This window comes from Theropithecus gelada, chromosome 2 (genome assembly GCF_003255815.1).
Source record: "Theropithecus gelada isolate Dixy chromosome 2, Tgel_1.0, whole genome shotgun sequence".
NCBI lineage: Eukaryota > Metazoa > Chordata > Mammalia > Primates > Cercopithecidae > Theropithecus > Theropithecus gelada.
In genome coordinates, this window is record NC_037669.1 from 118,142,611 (window position 1) to 118,163,510 (window position 20,900).

General features: G+C 42.9%; 1 protein-coding gene and 1 non-coding gene across 6 annotated transcripts in view; one reads left to right on the top strand and one right to left on the bottom strand.

Moving 5' to 3' along the window:
• Positions 1–362: 362 nt before the first annotated feature.
• The window catches only part of NCEH1 (neutral cholesterol ester hydrolase 1), an 87,994-nt gene continuing 67,456 nt past the window's right edge, over positions 363–20,900 (top strand). For 3 of the 5 annotated variants that reach the window (XM_025377315.1, XM_025377316.1, XM_025377317.1), the window contains exon 1: positions 363–731. In XM_025377315.1, coding sequence (XP_025233100.1) covers positions 498–731 — 234 coding nt within the window. In that variant the 5' untranslated portion in view covers positions 363–497. Of the gene's footprint in view, positions 732–13,981; positions 13,985–20,900 lie in introns of all 5 variants that reach the window. The other 2 variants (XM_025377319.1, XM_025377318.1) reach the window with 2 other exon arrangements.
• Positions 9,097–9,199, bottom strand: LOC112619853. The gene has a single exon (XR_003118351.1). It is a non-coding gene; the product is annotated as a U6 spliceosomal RNA (small nuclear RNA).

The window sequence follows — 20,900 nt, forward strand, 5'->3', positions numbered from 1 at the left end:
GCCCTGGTATCAGCCTTTTCTCCAGAGGTGGTGTCAAAAAGCCGCGGTTCCTTTTATTGGAGCATGGGATTTAGAAACAAGACGTGGGTGCTAGATGTCTTTCATTGCTTGAGCCAGAAGAATTTAATATCTTCTTTTGCCATATATCAGCTAGAACTTACAAACCACTCCAAGTCTGGCTCCAGAAAACAGAATTTTTATTTCCTTTCTCAGTACTCTGAGTCAGAATGACCCACTTGCTTTGTCCAGAGACTCGTCACACTGAAACTATTTTCCATTTAAGACCCTCCAGGAGCAAAGCCATCCTCACACGCATGCAGTACAAACCAGTGTCCTCCAGGGTCCGCTGTGCTACCGCCGCCGCAGCGACAGAGCCTTCCTCAAACCTGGAGTGACTGCCACACTTTGCAAGGACACCGTAGAGGGGGCACGTCCGCGCTCCAACTTCCTCCCGACGCAGCCTCTGATTGGCTCCTGGGCTTATAAGAAACGCGTGAATGAGCAGCTGCCGCGGGCAGAAACTTGCCGGAGGTCTCCGGGCGGCATCGCCCTTTCCTCTTTGCCAACCCGCTGGCGAGCCGAGCCGGGGGAAGATGAGGTCGTCCTGTGTCCTGCTCACCGCCCTGGTGGCGCTGGCCGCCTATTACGTGTACATCCCGCTGCCCGGCTCTGTGTCCGACCCCTGGAAGCTGATGCTGCTGGACGCCACTTTCCGGGGTGCACAGCAAGTGGTGAGGTGCAGCTCAGCGCTGCTTCTCTCTTCCTCCTCTTACGCAATATTTGAAGGGGATACAAAATTCCTCTGCCGGGTTCCACGAAAACGCAGGTTTTTCCTAATGCATTGAGGCTATCGCTTTTTAAGGTGGTCCAATCGGGAATTTTCAGGGTATCGCATTCGCCTCCTTGCCAGCAGCGGGCTAGATCTGCATTTCCCCGTCTGCGTTTGTGACAGGGAAGAAGTGCTTGAATGGAATATGACAACTGTTTAAACCTTCGTCTGTCCTAAATATCTTCCTCTTCCTTGGTTTGCAACGTCAAAAGGCAAATCCTTCAGCATTTTATAAACCACTCTTCTCCACACTGTCGTTCTCCCATAGGGGCCGGCAGAGAGTGAGTTAAATGTTTTTAGGAGAGCTCGGGAAAAGCAGGCTCTGGTTCCTGGGAATGCAGCCACCTTAGAAGCAGAAGCAGGCAAGGGCAGTCTCCCAGTATCCCCAGTCTGTGGAGCGCTCCGTTCCGGGACACAGCAGGCAGGGCTCTCCATCCAAGCACTTGAGGGATTTCTCGTTTCACCCGAGGCAGATCTCAGTTCAGCCCAAGAAAGGGGACTGGGAGGCTGGGCTGGCCGAAAGGAGGTGAGGAGGCGTTTCACCTGAGGCAGATCTCAGCTCAGCCCAAGAACGGGGACTGGGAGGCTGGGCTGGCTGAAAGGAGGTGAGGAGGCGGCAGCCCTGGTTTGCATGATGCATGTTTTCTGCTTGCCCTACAGCATTTATTTTATGTCCTTGGCTGTCAGATAACCTTTTCCTGAGTGAGGTTACCTGCCTTAACCCGTGAGGGTAGCGTTTCTCTCCACTGTATCATGGGTGTGTGTTCATTCCTCCCATGGACAGGAAAATGTAACTGTCTCTGGTTTATTCCATGGTAAGAGGCATTATTTTTAGTGTCAGAGAATCTAAAATCTAAACTACAGTCTGCAGCCAAGGCTGAGCCCTCTGATTGGACAGTATTTCTGAGCAGCCTGCTCTATCTAAACTCTAACCTTCTCCAAAACTAAGCCTCCTCCCTCCTCACAACCTTGGGCTTTAATCTTAGAATATTTTTATAAACTCCTTCTTTCAGAAATGACAACTAGAGAAAGAGGAAAAAAAATCATTTCAACCTGAGAAAGCTGATTTTTAAAAAATCATGATTTTCCCAGAGGGTTTATATTCCTGTTCCCTGTCCATTCACTATGTGTAGGATTACATAATCTGGGGGGCTTTATCCTGTGAAAAGTCCCCTTACTAGGGTATTGTAGCTATTGTAGCACATTCCTAACATGGATTTGCTTTTCCTGAATTCAGCCACATTCTCACCTCCAAAGCTCTTTTTCTCTCTTACGAAAGGTCTATGAAACTATAGACCTCTGCCCCCCTTCCTTTCCTCCTGCTTCCTATCATGTTGACATGGTGAAAATGATCATCCCCTTCTTTAGCACTGGTGTCAATAAAGTCAGTCTTGGTGTAGGAAGCCCTGCAATCCCTCTCCTCCCCCATGAAATTATGTAATTTGAAAGTAATACCCTTCAAAGATTGAGGAACAGTGATGTTTACTTGCTGTTTACCTGGGTGGGTTAGTGGTCTTCTACAATAGCTTAAACATAGGAAAACAGGAAAAAGATCAAACTCCTGTGTTGGCTGCAGAGATTATTCTTAATTTTCAGGTCACCAAAGAAGTCTTTTCCATCATAAGTAATCTCGGACAAGCTAGGTTTGGAGAAAAGCTTTTCTTTCCCAGCTAGGCTTGCCAACCCATCAAGGACAAGGCTGTGTAAGGTCCGCCACAGAGTATACCCTCAGGTGGCGCTTGAGAATGATAGTGGGTGTAACCTGAAGTCAGTAATAGATGAGGTAACCAGTGTTCTCACCTGACACTGTGGCTCAGGAGTGGATTTGCAGAGAAATGGCTCTTACCACTTCTCTTCTAAATTGTGAAATATCAGAAAGATCATTATTCAGATGGAAACATATTCTACCCAATAAAGCAATTTACCAGTGTCACCTCAAATCTTCCTGAGCTTTCCCTGTAAAACAGGGCAATATCTGCCTTGTAGGTTTGCTGTAAGGTCTAGTAATGTATTTAAGTGCCTGGTACTTGTAGTGAGTCTTCTAGTTGTCCCAAAGGGTTCATTGTGGATTGTGGGAACATCTATAAGAATGCTCACCTTGTTTGAAGCAATAAAATAAATATAAACTGGAAATAATTTATATAGTTGAAACCTGGAGCGCTACTACTAAATTGCATGGTGTCATGGCCTGGCGCGGTGGCTCGCACCTGTAATCCCAGCACTTTGGGAGACCAAGGCAGGGAGATCACGAGGTCAGGAGTTCGAGACCAGCAGCGTCACCAACAAAGTGAAACCTCGTCTCTACTAAAAATACAAAAAATTAGCCAGGCCTAGTGGCAGGTGCCTGTAGTCCCAGCTACTTGGGAGACTGAGGCAGAAGAATCGCTTGAATCCGGAAGGCGGAGGTTGCGGTGAGTCGAGATCGTGCCACTGCACTCCAGCCTGGGCAACAAGAGTGAAACTCTGTCTCAAATCAATAAATAAGTAAATAAATAGCATGATGTCAACCTCGTTACTCAAATAATTTTAGTTCGAATTGATTGGCTCAATTACAAAATCTATTGAAGCTGTTTGAGAGATTAAGCTCAGCCTATTTCCTAACACAGCGTCAGCCGCCTACCATCAAGAAATGTGAATGTTATTCTGTTGTCATTGGCAAATACTTCACCCTTTACTACTCTTTATCTCCTTTATCTTGTACAGTGAGTCAGATGATTGAGATTATGTTCATTGCGCTTTTCTTCGTTGGGGTTCCCCATAGTCCCTAAGGAGAAACTACTTAGGCTCTCTCTGACTCATCTCAAACACAAATGCTGTTAGAATCACCTAAGAACTGTTTAAAACAAAACAAACAAACAAACAAACAAAAAAACACTTGATGCTCAGGTTACACCACATACCAAACTTAGAATCTCTGGGAGATGAATGTTCTTAGCAGTGTTTAAGAAAAGTTCCGGCCGGGCGCAGTGGCTCACGCCTGTAATCCCAGCACTTTGGGAGGCCAAGGCAGGTGGATCACGAGACCATCCTGGCTAATACGATGAAACCCCGTCTCTACTGAAAATACAAAAAAATTAGCCTGGCGTGGTGGCGGGCGCCTGTAGTCCCAGCTACTCGGGAGGCTGAGGCAGGAGAACGGTGTGAACCCGGGAGGCGGAGCTTGCAGTGAGCCGAGATCGCCACTGCACTCCAGCCTGGGCAACAGTGCGAGACTCCGTCTTAATAATAATAATAATAATAATAATAATAATAATAATAAAAGAAAAGTTCCCCAGATGATCTTAATTGCAGCAAAACTTGAGAACCAATGCTCTATAAGATAAAAGGCATTGCTGTTGTAGACAATATATTTTCCTGAAACTGCATGTTATATTGCATACGTGTTGCTGAAAATGAGCCCCTTTGCATTAGCATGGATTAGTTCATCAGATTAGTTGATACTTTGGCCCTAAGGGGATAAAATACTAGCTAGGCAAATTTCAGTGTTATAGCAAAGCCACCAGAAGACGTGAGCAGTGGAAAAGCACGAACAAAAGGAGCTCTGGGAAGGGCAGAGGTGTAATTTAGATGACCAGGCAGCAGGAGACTAGAGGAACAAAAGAAGAGAGTCTGCGGAAGTCCTGAAGGCTGATTTCCAAATGCTATGCAGACAGATTTTTGTTTTAAATGGTAATCTCAGTGCAGGTTAAAATACTGAGAAGTGTACACTGCTGGAGAAAATATATGTTAGAACCACGTTTTTGTAGAACGGTTTGACAATACCCATCAGAAGCCTTAGCAGTGTGTTTATTTTTTGACCCCGTAATCCCTCTAAGATAGAATTTATGGTAAGTAATGATGGATATAGGCAAACCTCTAGCTATAAAGATGGAAACATTTTCCAGGATTAAAAAATTTGTTCATCAGCACCATAAGACAAAGATAAAAAAAACCAAAAACTTGTTGAACTAGTCTAAAAGCACTGCCACTTATAATAAATGTGAAGGAACATTCAGCAATCTTTTTTTCTTTTATTTGCAGCACCATTTCAACGAATGAAGGCCGGGCATGGTGGCTTACGCCTGGAATCCTAGCACTTTGGGAGGCCAAGGCGGGCAGATTACCTGAGGTCAGGAGTTCAAGACCAGCCTGGCCAATATGATATGGTGAAACCCTGTCTCTACTAAAAAATACAAAAAATTAGGCGGGTGCAGTGGCGCGCGCCTGTAATTCCAGCTACTTGGGAGGCTGAGGTGCCACTGCATTCTAGCCTGGGCTACAGAGTGAGACTTCATCTCAAAAAAAAAAGAAAGAAAGAAAAAAGAAAAAATTTAAGAGCAGTAAAAGACTAAATAATGGTAAATTCATATTTGGGAATACTAGGCAGTTAAAAAAATTTAGGTTGTAAAATGTTTAATGACTTGCAAAAGATGTGTACTACGTGTTAAGCAGGAAAAGGCTACAAAATAGTGTATACACTATTTATATATCAAAATATGTATCTATGTTTGTATAGAAAAAGCAGAAAGATATAATTTAAAACATGATTTTTTCTTCCGGGCCATAAGGTTGTATCTTCAGTTTTCATATTGGTATATTCTAGATTTTCTACAATGAACATGTAGTAATAAATTATTTTAAAACTTCTTTTATCCAGGCATGGTAGCTCATGCCTGTAACCCCAGCACTTTGGGACACTGTTGCGCCAAACCCCTATTAACCTCAGTAGTGAAGGCACCAGGTTGAAGAGGCTGAAGAAGATTCCCAGAGCCTGCAGACAAGACATGTTTTTTGTTGTTGTTGTTGAGATGGAGTCTCACTCTGTCACCCAGGCTGGAGTGCAGTGGCGTGATCTCAGCTCACTGCAACCTCCACCTCTGGGTTCAAGTGATTCTCGTGCCTCAGCCTCCGGAGTAGCTGGGATTACAGGTGTATACCACCATGCCTGGCTAATTGTTGTACTTCTTAGTAAGGATGGGGTTTCGCCATGTTGGCCAGGCTGGTTTTGAACTCCTGACCTCAGGTGATCCACCAGCCTTGGCCTTCTAAAATGCTGGGATTCCAGGCATGAGCCACCGTGCCCAGCCAAAACATAGGGTTTTATTAGGGGCTTACAAACAAGGGAAAGAGTTCAGTGGCGGTGGGCTGGACAAAAGACCTACTTTATATATAGAAATGGGCCATTGGCAGCAGGCTGGACAACATATCTGTCTTTCTGCAGTACAGTGGTGGCAGGCAGGGCAGGAAAACCACAACTGCCTGCAAACATGCAGTTTACATAGCATTGCCACTTGATGTCCTCCCCCTAATGACTTCCACCTGGCAACCTTCATTTAACCCAAAACTCAGGGCCCCGATCCCCTGTACATCCCTGAAGGGGTGGCCTGCCCCTCCACACCTGTGGGTGTTTCTCGTTAGGTGGAACGAGAGACTTGAGAAAAGAAATGAGACACAGAGACAAAGTATAGAGAAAGAAAAAGTGGGCCCAGGGGACCGGTGCTCAGCTTACAGAGGACCCACGCCGGCACTGGTCTCTGAGTTCCCTTAGTATTTATTGATAATTATCTTTATCATCTTAAAGATAAGGGAGTGGCAGGACAATAGGATCATCGAAGGGAGAAAATTAGCAGTAAGACATATGGACAAAGATCTCTGTGACATGAATAAGTTCAAAAGAAAATGCTATGTCTTGATATGCATATGTAAACATCTCCATAAACCTTTTAGCAGCATTGTTTCAGCCTATCACATGGGGAGAAACCTTGGACAATACCTAGCTTTCCTAGGCAGAGGTCCCTGCGACCTTTGGCCATGTATGTCCTGTACGTGTCCCTGGGTAGTTGAAATTAAGAGAATGGTGATGACTTTTAACGAGCAAGCTGCCTTCAGGCACTTGTTTAACAAAGACACATCCTGCACAGCCCAAAATCCATTAAACCTTGAGTCACCACAGCACATGTCTCTTGCAAGGACGAGGTTGGGGGTAGGGTCACAGATTAACAGCATCTCAAAGACAGAACAAAATGGAGTCTCTTATGTCTACTTCTTTCTATATAGACACAGTAACAGGCTGATCTCTCTTTTCCCCACACATCCCATGTTCCATGGTGGGGATTGCTCACATGTTTATCATATATAAGGAAAAAATCACTGGGTTGGGCACTTGGGGACTCCCTAGCTCAGAACACACATTTAGGTGTGTCAGCCCTACAGGGTCATTCTCAGAATGTGCTTAGGTTATTGCTATCAGCTGAGTTTACAGAGGCTGAGGTGCAAGAATCACTTGAGGTCAGGAGTTCGAGAGCAGCCTGGGCAACATAGTGAGACGGTGCCAGCCTCCCCATCTCTACAAAAAATGTATTAAAAAAATAACTTTTTCCCCCAGGGATAATTTTTCTATTTCTAAAGTGGAATTGATGTGCGTATGCATATCAATGTATATTTTAGTATTTGCTTTATGAGGAAAACCGAATTTCTTTTAAAAAGACTTTACCGGATCCCCTGATGTAGCTATCATAGTGCCATGCTTTGTGCTCAGTTACCTAGACTTAACATGAATTGAAATCCTGTATGAAGCTTTGGGGAGACACTAAAGTGACCTAGAAGAAACCACAGTCTAGTAGGATGGAGAAGTCATGTTAATATATAGCTATTAAAAAGCTAAGAGCTGAGAGGTGTAGAACAGGTATAGTTACAAAATCTCATAGGAGGGAGTTTAGAATGTATAGTTTAGAAGAGTGATCCTCCTGCTTTGGCTTCCCGAAGTGCTGGGATCACAGGCATGAGCCACCGTGCCTACCTGTAATTGAATTTTCAAGTGAAAAACCGGACTATATTGCCTGCCTAATCTAACGTGTGTCATATTATGAAATTTTAACAAGCTCTTTTTCAGTGTTTAATAAAATTAAAACCCTGCAAGTCGTCACTTATTAAATGAACACCAAGGTGAGGAGCTGGTCTGGCAAAACAGAAATGTGTAGGGCAGATACCTAAACTTGAGAAGCTTACAGTCAAGTGGGGGATGATAAACCAACTGCCGGTGTTAAGGTGGGCATTTGAATGATGGAAGGAAAATGTGACTAAAGGTAATAATGGTGTCCCAAGGGAGCTCGGAGCATGAGCCTGGCTTGTCTTGATTATTCTCTAACTTACTACTGCTTATACTATGAATCTTTTCCGTGACATAATGTAAAAGAAGTGCTGAAATAGGTATTTGTGCTGCGTGTTCCCCTGTTTCTTATGGGTGACAGTGCTTTTGGACTAGTTGATCAAGGATTTTTATCATGCCAAATGTCCCCAAAGTTGTTGAGACTTAATGTCACCTCACCTGAATTCTCTGTGCATGATGTGCTTTTGGGCTGTGTGGGTGTGGTTTAAATGACAGCTCAGCTGGAAACTGCAGAATTCCAACGTGCTAACCTCTTTCATAACAGTTTTGAACTGGAATATTTACTGTTGTCAGGTAAATTTAACTTTAAAACATCAGTAAATAATGATTGTCCAGAAATTGTGATGATGCCTATTTCTTCATGCACATTGTAACTTCACTAACCACAATTTTTAGCTGATTTGCTAGGATTTTTCTTTAAACATATGGCAGCAAAAGGTTTTAAGAATAGTGTCGGGGGCATTATTTAATCAGTATTAGTTCTGACAGGTGAACAACTTGAGTTGGTCTCTGCAGATAGTACCTATGAAAAATTAAGGTCAGATTGATTCAGCTACCAGGTGTGTAAGATAATGCCCAATTTATAGTTTCCTTTTTATTTTTTCTGGCACTTCTACAAATATAGCCCTAAGCATAGAAATACCCTCATTATTTTAATGGGACATCCTATCTCTACCATGCAATTTGAGCTTGATCTGAGACATTTCTATGATGTGAAAGTACAGTTAATCATTCTTAAATGTTCATTTTATGCACAATTGCTTCTTTTAAAATAACATATATTTACTTTTTTTTTTTTTTTTTTTTTTTTTGAGATGGAGTCTCGCTCTGTCACCCAGGCGGGAGTGCAATGGTGCCATCTGTGCTCACTGCAACCTCCACCTCCCAGGTTCAAGCAATTCTCCCGCCTGAGCCTCCCGAGTAGCTGGGATTACAGGCACCTGCCATCATGCCCGGCTAATTTTTTTTTTTTTTTGTATTTTTGTAGGGACAGGGTTTCACCATGTTGGCCAGGCTGGTCTCGAACTGCTGGCCTTAGGTGATCCAACCACCTCGGCCTTCTAAAGTGCTGGGATTACAGGTGTAAGCCACCACGCCCAGCCATATTTACTTTTTAAAAGAAAATATGTAACACCACAAATATGTGTCATCCTTCTGCAGGAGGCATGCTGGTCCTCTCTGAATTGTTCTGATTTTAGTATATATGCTGCTGAAGTGAGCACCATGTATTTATTTTTGCTGCCAAATGAAATTATGTGGGAACTGTCTACCACTTCTCCTTCATTTTATGTTTGTATAGAATGAAGAAATGTAATTGACTTTATTTTTTTTTTTTTTTTACCTTTTATTTTTTTCTTAGAGACAAGGTCTCGCTCTCTCACCCAGGTGGGGATGCAGTGGTGTGATCACAGTTCACTGCAACCTTGAACTTCTGGGCTCAAGGGATACTCCTGCCTCAGCCTCTTGAGTAGCTGGGACTACAGGTGCGTGCCACCATGCCTGGCTTTTTTTTTCTTTTTTAGGAAAGACAAAGTCTTGCTATGTTGCCCAGGCTGTTCTCAAGCTCCTGGGCTCAAGTGATCCTCCCACTTTGGCTTCCCAAAGTGCTGGGATCACAGGCATGAGTCACCGTGCTTACCTGTAATTGAATTGTCAAGTGAAAAACTGGACTATATTGCCTGCCTAATCAAAGGTGTGTCATATTATGAAATTTTAACAAGCTGTCTTTCAGTGTTTAATAAAATTAAAACCCTGGAAGTCATCACGTATTAAATAAACGTTAACTGAACACAAAGGCAAGGGGCTGGTCTGGTAAAACAGAAATGTGTAAGGCAGATACCTAATCTTGAGAAGCTTACAGTCAAGTGAGGGGTGATAAACCAACTGCCAGTGATAAGGTGGGTGCTTGAATTATGATAGAGGCATCTGTGGGTTGCTGCAAGAGTCTTGGAAGAAACATCTAAAGTGGACCTGGGCACTGGGGAAACGTGTCTAATCTGAGATGTCAAAGTTGAGTGCTTACAGTAAAAATAACATCTATTGAGCATATAGTGAGCATTTACTCTGTGGCAGATACTGTGCTATGTGCTTTGTGTGCAGTTAGTTTAGCCCATGATATAGGTGTTCTTAATGTGACAAAGGAGGAGACTGAAATGCAAAGAAAAATGACTTGCTTAAAGTGACACAGTTTATATGAGGTAGAGCCTGAATTCAGTTCCAGCCTGTGTTACTCCTGAACTCAGGAGTTTCGATCTGTGCTAGATTTCCTTATAATAGAAACCAGAGAAGAGAAGGGTGAAAGGGGCATTCCAGCCAGAAGCAGCAGTATGTGAAGGTTCTAGTGGGAGGGGATGGTATAGCTGAGGAACTACAAGTGGTTTAGACTGACTGAAGCTTAAAGTTCAAAGGTCAGAGAGGGAGGCAGAAGGGAAGCACCAGTCAGGTGAGAAAGAGCTCTGTGGACAAGAAAGGAGCAACCGAAAGTCTTCTAGCAGAGAAGTCACATGCTCAAAACTGTGTTTTAGAATAGTCCTTCACAGTGGCAGTGTAGACACTGGAATGTAAGAAAGCAAAAGTGGGCCAGGCGCGGTGGCTCACGCCTGTAATCCCAGCACTTTTGGAGGCTTAGGCAGGCGGATCACAAGGTCACAAGTTTGAGACCAGCCATGGCCTGTATGGTGAAACCCCGTCTCTACTAAATATATATATATATACATATATATAAACTAGACGGGCGTGGTGGCGTGCACCTGTAGTGCCAGCTACTCAGGAGGCTGAGGCAGGAGAATCACTTGAACCCAGGAGGTGGAAGTTGCAGTGAACCAAGATTGTGCCACTGCACTTCAGCCTGGGCAATAGAGGGAGACTCCATCTTTAAAAAAAAAAAAAAAAGGCAAAAGACTATTTAGGAAATGCTAATTCAGGTGAGAGCATGAACTAATGAAGTGGGACTGATTTGGAAGACAGCTGATCAGAGCTGCTGTTGGAGGGGAGAGTATGGAGCAGTGGAGAGGAAGGAGTCAAAGATGACTCCTGGGACAGATTCTGGAATAGTTGGGTGAATGGGGACCATGACCCTGATTTGGGAGCAAGAACAGACCTAGGGGTGAAAGTATAAAGTTTGGGACCCTGTTTTGAAATGTCAGCTGACTAGTCAAGGATAGCTGTTCATAAACAGCTGCATATACAGATCCAGAGCTCAGGAGACAGAGCTGGGCTGGGGATATGGATTTGGGAGTGGTCGGCAAATGGATAGTGGCAGAAGTAGTTGAAACAAAGGTGTTTGGAGTGAGAGAAAGATCTGGGGGATTCTACCAAGGGTGCCCCTGAGGGACACCAGTGGCGAGTGGAAAAAGAGGCTATCCCTGAGAGAAATGAGACCTTAAAGAACATAACTTTTTAGCATACCTCATATTTATAAAGTACTCTAGATTTTATGAAGGTTTTTACTAATATCGCCTCTTTTCATTTTTTCAATAAATGACTGGTTGCCATTGTTATTTCCTTTTGTCAGCTAAGGGAACTTGAGGTTCAGAAAGAGTCAAGGACATCATCAAGATCATATGATCAGGGCCAGGCACAGTGGCTCACACCTGTAATCCCAAGGCAGGAGGCCCCTTGAGGCCAGGAGTTCAAGACCAGCCTTGGCAACGAAGTAAGACTGTCTCTGCAAAAAATAATTAGCTGGATGTGGTGGCACATAATCTCAGCTACTGGGGAGAATGAGGACCTCTTGAGCGTAGAAGGTAAAGGCTGTGGTGTGTGATCACACCATACACTCTAGCCTGGGTGACAGAGCAAGACCCTGTCTCTTAAAAGAAAGTATTTTTTTTTAACCTGTGAAATGGGAACTGCAATAGAAATTCATGGTCTCTTACTTTCATGCCCTCCCTGCTGGGCTATGCTGTGAGGACACTCATGATAACTTAGTCACTAGTGATTTTTTTGTCCTGATTTCTTTTTTTTTTTGAGCTTCAACAATTAATCTACATCAGTGCTTCTTACTATTTTTCGTGTCAGAAACAGTTACATTTGTGTTGTATACTGGGGATTATGGAAGCAATTTTGGGGGAATCTGTATGAGCTTGAATAACAGAATTCACAAGATTTATAAAGAGTTACACAAATGGTTCTCAAATAGAATGCCAACTCTGATGCCAACTCTTCAACTCTGTATAGTTAGACAAAATGGCTTTAAGTTTTTACCTCTATAAAATATTTAAATATTGATAGCTAGTGCCCCACCTGTAATCCATTTGTAGAATACCTGTTGGGAAGCTCACGTTTCCCTGGTTTGTAACTTTTAAAATGTATGTCTATTATCGTTGATATTAAACACAGATAGATAGTCCCCAAGTTACATGTATTTAGGTAGCCATATAATTTATTGTCCAAACCAGGACATCTTTGAGAGTAGCAGGGACTGCTATTAATAATCATGCTAGGTCAACAGTGTTTTTTTCTTTGTTTTGAGACAGGGTCTCTGTGGCGCAGGCTAGGGTGCAGTGGCATGATCTTGGCTCACTGCAACCTCTGCCTCCCCAGGTTCAAGCAATCTTCCCACCTCAGCCTCCCAAGTAGCTGGGACCACAGGCACACACCACCACGCCCAGCTGATTTTTGTATTTTTTGTAGAGACGAGGTCTCCCTATATTACCAGGGTGGGTCTTAAACTCCTGGGTTCAAGTGATTCTCCTGCCTCAGCCTCCCAAAGTGCTGAGATTATGGGTATGAGGCACCATGCTTGGCTCAGGACAATGGTTTTAAACCTGAATGATTCTCAGTCAAACCAGGACGGATGCTCAGGCTGCATTTATTTGTCTTGCACACATTAGGCCTAATCACGTCAAGGTTGTGAAATGATCACTTGTTACGAGCCCTGAGTGCTCCAGTCTGACTGTTAATCCTCCAGTTGCCACTCCTCCACCCCACCCACACTTCCTATCCCCTGTAGAATAAAAGTGCTAAGTTCTTTGGCTGGCACTTGGTGCTTGCTACAACCTGGCACCATTTTGCTGACTGCAGCCTCACTGTGTCATAGATGACAGTTTAGCTCGTGAATCTGCTTATGCTTCTCCTGTTGTCCCCTCTGTCCCAGATCCCCTCCCACCCTTTTACTTTGGCCAATATCCAATATTTCAATACCAACTCAGAAATCATCTCTTTTGAGAACTTCCCCATCTCCTTCCCTTAATTGCTTTCTCAACACTCTGCTAGTGTTTTGTTTTTCTTTTATGGCCCTTAGATGTTGCTTATGTTGCTACTTATGTACAGGCACCCCCACCAAATCATAAATTTTCTCACCTATCATAGACATAATTTTCCTCTTACTGCTTTAGGACTTTTGTTTTTGTTTGAAAACCGTTCGTGATAGAGAAACTAAAGAGAAATTAGGAATTCATGGTTCTGCTTGCATTATCACTGTGTTACTGCGTCTGTCACATGGGGCAGGCCCTGTGCGTCCACGCGCTTCTGACTCTGAACGTAGACAAAAATGGTTTTGTGTTGTCCTTCACAACTGTGTTTTGCAAGCCTCACTGTTTTCTGGGTTTCTAACTTCCTCATGTTTAGATTTTTGCTTGTTTTCAAATTTGTCGTGAATTATGTGTCTGTTTCTAACTAAATGTTAGTTATAGGCCATCTCCTTAAAAGAACACTGGTGATTTTCCATATTTGATAGTCATCTGCCTTTTCTTTTTCCCCCTGAATAGGGTAGTTGATTAATACCCCATGAGAGACTGAGACCCTTTTCTGAGCTGCCTGTCCCGTAATGTTGTCCCTGCCCTGAGACTCAAACTATCTTTCTTTGAACTCTTTGAAATCTACTTTTTAAAAAGTGGAAGATGTTTATCTCACTGTTTCTGGTATATGCATCATTTCCAAGGTAAAGTCACTTTGTCCCAAGGTTTCAGGCACTTCCATTTCACTGCACACAGTTCTTCCTTGTTTGTGAGAGGCAAGGCCAGATAGCAATTATCCAGGCTTCCTTAACTTTCTTTGCAAAGCAAGTCAATTCTTCTTTTAGAGGCCGGGTGCAGTGGCTCACGCTTGTAATCCCAGCACTTTGGGAGGCTGAGGCAGGGGTATCACCTGAGATCAGGAGTTCGAGACCAGCCTGGCCAACATGGTGAAACCCCGTCTCTACTAAAAATACAAAAATTAGCCGGGCGTGGTGGCGGGTGCCTGTAATCCCAGCTACTTGGAAGGCTGAGGTAGGAGAATCGCTTGAACCTGGGAGGCGGAGCTTGCAGTGAGCCGAGATCACGCCACTGTACTCCAACCTGGGTGACAGAGTGAGACTCCATCTCAAAAAAAAAAAAAAAAAAAAAATTCTGCTTTTAGAAAAAGATCAGCTTTTAACAATAAGATTGCTGGCAGATATCTACATAGTAATAGATGCATTTGCAGAATTATAAACACAACCACTTTATAAAATAGTAGTTAATGTTCTCATTTTATAGGAAAGGAAATAGAGGCTCAACAAAGTTCAGTAACTTCTTCAGAGACAGGGGCCTGCTTAGTGAAGTTGGCTGTGAGCAAGGTCTGCTGGACCCCATAGCTCTTTCAGCTGTATTCAGCAGTCTCCTGTTATGGTCGTTCAATCTTCTGTCTTCCCCTTCTCCCTCTTCTCCCTCCACTCTCAGCTCTTTTGTGGCTAGTTGTATGATCCACATTAAGAATGCATCACATAGGGAAAAAGTGTATTATGTGTTTACAAATTTTAGTCCTGGAGGATGCTAATACTGTTTTTAAAAAAATAAACTTGAGACAAAAAAAGTATAACAGTTTATTTGAGCCAAGAGAGCTGCACTCTGCAGGGTGAACAGCAAGATTCTATAGACCAAACACCCAAGAGAGGTAGAGAAATTACTTGATTGGCTACAGCTAGGCATTTTGCCTTATTTGAATATGATCCAGTGGCTAGAGGTCAGTTAGTGGTTTCTGAAAGTTTAAGCTTAAGTTTTATTTTACTGTTTATGTTGAATTGGGTTTTGGCCTGCTTACCTAGGGGCTCTAGTTAAAGGGACAACCTCAAGCCAATGGCCTCAGTATTTGCTTTAAAGATGTATATAGGCTGGGTGCTGTGGCTCACACCTGTAACCCTAGCACTTTTGGAGGCCAAGGCGGGTGGATTGCCTGAGCTTAAGAGTTCAAGACCAGCCTGGGTAACATGGCAACACATTGAGGCAAGATCACCCGCCATTAGGACTAGAATTCAAGTAAAGCACTTTAATTTTTATAACAAAATGTCATGTCAACACTTACAGATGTTAAATAACCTGCCCAACTAGTTGCCCTGAACAGAGAACATAACCTAAGGGTTTGTTTACTGATCTAGCAAGTGATTAAAATGCTCAGTCTGGAAAGTTATGAAGATTGCACAAGATGTGAATAAAGTTTTATTGTTTGTTGTCATCATCATCAAACATTAGTTAATATGTAAAGCACTTGGACCAGTACTTGGCACACGAGAAATATATTTAGTCCAAATCTTATTTTTGTCAGTTGTCTACACTAAACTACAATGGTAATTTTTTTTTTTCTCTCTCTTATTGTCACCATTGTTCTTGCCAATCTGCTATTGCTTTCAGGTTTGGGGATTTCTATACAGGTATAGATTTATTATTATTATTATTATTATTATTATTATGTTTTGAGACAGAGTCTCGCTCTGTCACCCAGGCTGAAGTGCAGTGGCGCGATCTCAGCTCAATGCAAGCTCCACCTCCTGAGTTCACACCATTCTCCTGCCTCAGCCTTCTGAGTAGCTGGGACTACAGGCGCCAGCCACCACGCCCGGCTAACTTTTTGTATTTTTAGTAGAGACGGGGTTTCGCCTTGTTAGCCAGGATAGTCTTGATCTCCTGACCTTGTGATTGCCCGTTTCGGCCTCCCAAAGTACTGGGATTACAGGCATGAGCCACCGCATCTGGCGTAGGTGTAGAGCTTCTTAACATGGACTGCTGTTGGTTATGGCTATTAGGTTTAAATCCTGGCTTTAGCACTTGTGACTAGTTGGGCAGGTTATTTAACATCTGTAAGTGTTAGTTTCTTATCTGTGAACATGAAGATAATGACAGTACCTCCTTCAAGACTTATAAGGATTAAATGTAATTGTGTATATGAGTTTCTTAACCCAGTGCTTGGCATATAACAAGAACTCAAAACCTCTTCCTAAAGTTAAAGTTTTAGAGTCCATGGATTTAGTGTGCTGATGTTCTAATTGGATATATGAATCATCATCATCATCATCATCATCATAGCCAGTTCATTTTTCTTTTTGTCTTTTTTTTTTTTTGAGACAGAGGCTCACTCTGTCACCCAGGCTGGAGTGCAGTGGCACTATCTCAGCTTATTGCAACCTTTGCCTATGAGGTTCAAGCGATTCTCCTGCCTCAGCCTCCCAAGTAGCTGAGATTACAGGTGTGCACCACCACGGCCAGCTAATTTTTGCATTTTTAGTAGAGACAGCATTTCACCATGTTGGCCAGGCTGGTCTCAAACTCCTGACCTCAAGTGATCCACCCACCTTGGCCTCCCAGAGTGCTGGGACTACAGATGTGAATCATCACACCCGGCTGCTAGCTCGTTTTTCTAACTATGATTTAAATATATTAACCCAATCTTTATACCAGCCTTGTTACATAAGTACTATTGTTGTTAAATTATAAATGAGGAAATTGGGGCACAGAGAGGTTAATTAAATATCTGCCCAAGTCACATACCCCGTAAGTGGCAGAGCCAAAATTCCACTCCAGGTAATCTGTCTGGAGGTAGTGCTCCAAAAGCTGCAGAAATCTCCTCTTAGTCACTGTCTTATATCAAGGAGCTCCACTGGGCTTTGCCAAGGTATCAGTTCATTTTAGAATTTTATGTCAACTGTGAAGAATTCCTTAGACTGTAGGTGCCTTAGGCAAAGTTGTTGACATGACATTTTGTTATAAAAATTAAAGTGCTTTACTTGAATTCTAGTCCTAATGGCGGGTGATCTTGCCTCAGTGTGAAGGTAGTGAGGACGTACTTACAAGCAGGGTTGATATTTTCCTCAACAAAGGGCTTTAGATTTGCTCAAATGATTGACAACTCTGGGGCTTCGAGATCTGGCCTATGAGTATGGAAAAGATGACTTTGACTTCTGACGTTATGAAAGACAGGTGTCTTCAGTTAACCACCATAATTGAGGAAATATACCATGGCCTCTCTATCTTTTGTTAGTTGAGCAATTATTATGTGGTAGTACTAGGATATTGCAATTCACAAGACAAGCAGCACTTGGTCCTCCTGGAGCTACAATCCAGTACTAAAAACATGAGATGAATAAGTAAAGGAAATATAGGAAATAGGGAGAAATTTGTTGGCAGGTCAGTGATAAGGGAAACCCTGGAAATCCATGAAATCCCCTGAGGAGCCAGTGTTGAGTGAAGAGTAGTGTTAGAGCTGCCAAGAAGATGTGGAGCCTTGGAGAAAGCAGAAGTTGGGAAAACAAGAAAAAACTGGGAAGAGGACATCAGAGAAGCCCAGACAGAGCACTGCCAGCAGGGCGGGGCCAGCTGTGATGAACTCTCCTGAGAAGCTGAGGAACCTGAGGACTGCAATGGACCTGTCAGGACTCCACAAGTGCACTCCAGGCATCTGTGCCTTTCCATTCAGTGTCTCGACCTGTAACCTGTCTGTTGGAGTGGTGTTAACGATGTCTTCCAAAACCGATGTTTTGACTTTGGCAATGTTGATCTTGAGCTATCATTTCTGACAAGAAATAGTCAAAATATGCTTTATAGGTTGTGATTAAAATTAAAGGTGGAGGTTACCGATGGAAATTACTGATGAACTAAATAGTAAAATACACACACACACACACACACACATATATACACACATATATATCTTTCCCCAGCTAACTAAATTGATGTCGGTTGGTTCATCGACGTGGAAACATATTTTACAATCTGGACTCTTCACAGGCTAAGTAGCCTTTTCTGTCTGTCTCAAAAAAAAGTTTCTCATCAGATTAATAATAAACTTAGTCCATTTTAGATTAAATCCCATTAGTTCTATAGTTGTATAACATTTAAATACAGGTTGGGCACTGTGGCTTACGCTTGGGCAGGATGAAGCAGGAAGTTTGCTTGAGTCCAGGAGTTTGAGACCATCCTGGCCAAGGTGGCGAGACCTGTCTCTACAAAAAATTTCAAAAGTTGGCTGGGTGTGGTGGCAGGTGCCTGTAGTCCTAGCTACTTAGGAGACTGGGCGGGGGGAGGATCGATTGAATCCAGGAGCTTGAGGCTGGGGTGTGCTATGATTGTGCCACTGCCCCAGCCTGGGTGACAGAGTGAGACTCTGTCTCAAAAAAAAAATAAATAAATAAAAACATTTAAGAATTAAATACACATACTATACTTTTGTTAAGGACAGTGGGTCAGTATTTTACAGGATACTCCATGTGCCAAATTTGGTTCTTGGCAGCCAGAGGTTTCTACTGACCAAAACCAGTAATGTGTCAGTCTTATTTCCTCACATAGCTAATTAAAATTGCCCAATTCTGAATTGTTCAATTAAATGAAGCTTAATACATGGATGAAAAGAAAGATACTATTATTGATCATGTCTACAGAAGGAACCTCGTTGGTAGTGATGTTCAATTACTCTAAAAACATTAACATGGTTTCTGTCTCTCTCAAAGCATATTTTGAGAGCAAATAATACAATTTAACTGCTTCAAAGAGTTGGATTTCCATTTCGGTATTGTGAGTGGTTAAATGTCTTTGTCTCATCCCCAACTCTTAACTATCCCCTCCCTTTGTTTTTTTTGTTTTGTTTTTTTTTGTTTTTTCATATTCAGGCTTTAGAAGATTGGGAAGCAATCATGGGTAGCATGTTAAAATTTGACACACCTGTAATCATTAAAGTTGCTGAAATACAGATTAGTCCTTGTGGCTTTATGTGCACATGGTTTACTTTCAGGGTCTTTTTATAGATATTGAAGCTATACTTAAACATATAGTCTTATATTTTGTTATAGCTCTTCCTCTTTCTGTTTATGGAGGAAAAAGATGCATTATTCATTTTTTAAAGTGCCAACATATCTTCAGCAGACATTTTTTTTGGTTACCCAGAATGTGTCAGACACTGCAGAGTCCTGGAGCTTCTCATACTCTGAAAAACCAAGATGTAGACAATCTCAAACAAATATGCTGAGGGCTTCAGTTTGTGGTGCAAAGTGGGTGCTATGGGAGCCAGGTCGGAGAAAGCCCCTGTAAGTCTGAGGAACTCAGAGGAACCCAGAGGAAGTGCTGGCTGAGCTGGGTCTGAATGGATGAGAAGCAGCACTCTTCCAAGAGGAAGAGCATTCCAGGAAGTGAAAACAGCAGGTGCAAGAGTTTGAGGTGGAAGAGCAAGGCACACACAGGAAGCTACCGCTGTGGAGTTTCCAAAAGTATCAAAGTTTGAAGGAGATCTTTACATGACTGAACCATGGGTGGGACTAGCCTGCCTTGTGTTGTTAGATCTATTTCACTGCTTTAATTGGGGTCACTTTTAATAAGCCAATAATAGGATAATGAAAGCACACAACCAATATCAAGAGTAAGTACTACTTGGTGAAATAAACTTGAAACTATTTACTGAAAATATTCTAGACCAGGCACGGTGACTCATACCTGTAATCCTAGCACTCTGGGGGGCCGAGGCAGGTGGGTCACTTGAGCCCGGGAGTTTGAGACCAGCCTGGGCAACACAGTGGGACCCCTATCTCTACAAAAAATTAAAAAAAAAATTAGCCTGGCATGGTGACATGCACCTGTGGTCCCAGCTACTTGGGAGGCTGAAGGAGAATGGCGTGAACCTGGGAGGTGGAGTTTGCAGTGAGCCATGATCCTGCCACAGCACTCCAGCCTAAGTGACAGAGCAAGACTTTGACTCAAAAAAAAAAAAAAAAAAAAAAGAAGTAAAAGAAATAAAAATATTCTGTTACAAACCTTAGAGTAGAGTAGCATTTAACTCCTGGTGGCCAAATATATAATTTGATTGAAAACAATGAGGTTTTTCTTCTGTTTGGTTTTAGTAGCTTTTTGTCTTTAACAAAAACTTCTTTAAGTCTGTCTTTCTTGCTGTGTTCCTAATGTATTATTTCAGAAGGTCGTTCTTTGTTTAAAGTTTGAAACAAACACTGCAGTTGTTGGCAGCTATGGTGCCTTATTGGAAACAAACGCTTCTTGCATGTTTGTCAAAAGGGGTGGGTCTATGGTTAGAGAATGTGACCTCTTGTTTTAACTACCCAGTCTAGTTTCCCTCTCATCTCCTCTCACTACCCGCTGTTCTTTCTTTTCTTTCTTTCTTTTTTTTTTTTGAGACGGAGTCTTGCTCTGTCACTCAAGCTGGAGTGCAGTGGCATGATCTTGGCTCACTGCAAGCTCTACCTCCCGGGTTCACGCCATTCTCCTCCCTCAGCCTCCCAAGCAGCTAGGACCACAGGCGTCCGCCAACACACCAGGCTACTTTTTTTGTATTTTTAGTAGAGATGGGATTTCACTGTGCTAGCCAGGATGGTCTCAATCTCCTGACTTCATGATCCACCCGCCTCAGCCTCCCAAAGTGCAGGGATTACCGGCGTGAGCCACCTCACCCAGCCAACACCCTGTTCTTTCTTTAACCTTGTTTGCCAGTTCTTTCTGTCATGGGATTTGTTTACTCCTAAGTAATTCCATCTCCACTGCCTGGCTGAAAGCTCTGGAGGGGAGGGGCTTGTCTGTGGACTTCCCCACTGTATGCCCAACTCTTAAAAGTACCTGGCACAAAGTAAACACCTATTTGCTGAGTGAGTGAATAGATTGATGAGTGACCAAAAGTCCCTGGACAGCTTTTACAATAGAGAGGGTATTGGTGATAACACCTTGACAGGAAGTAGTCTCTGCATCCCATTTCTCA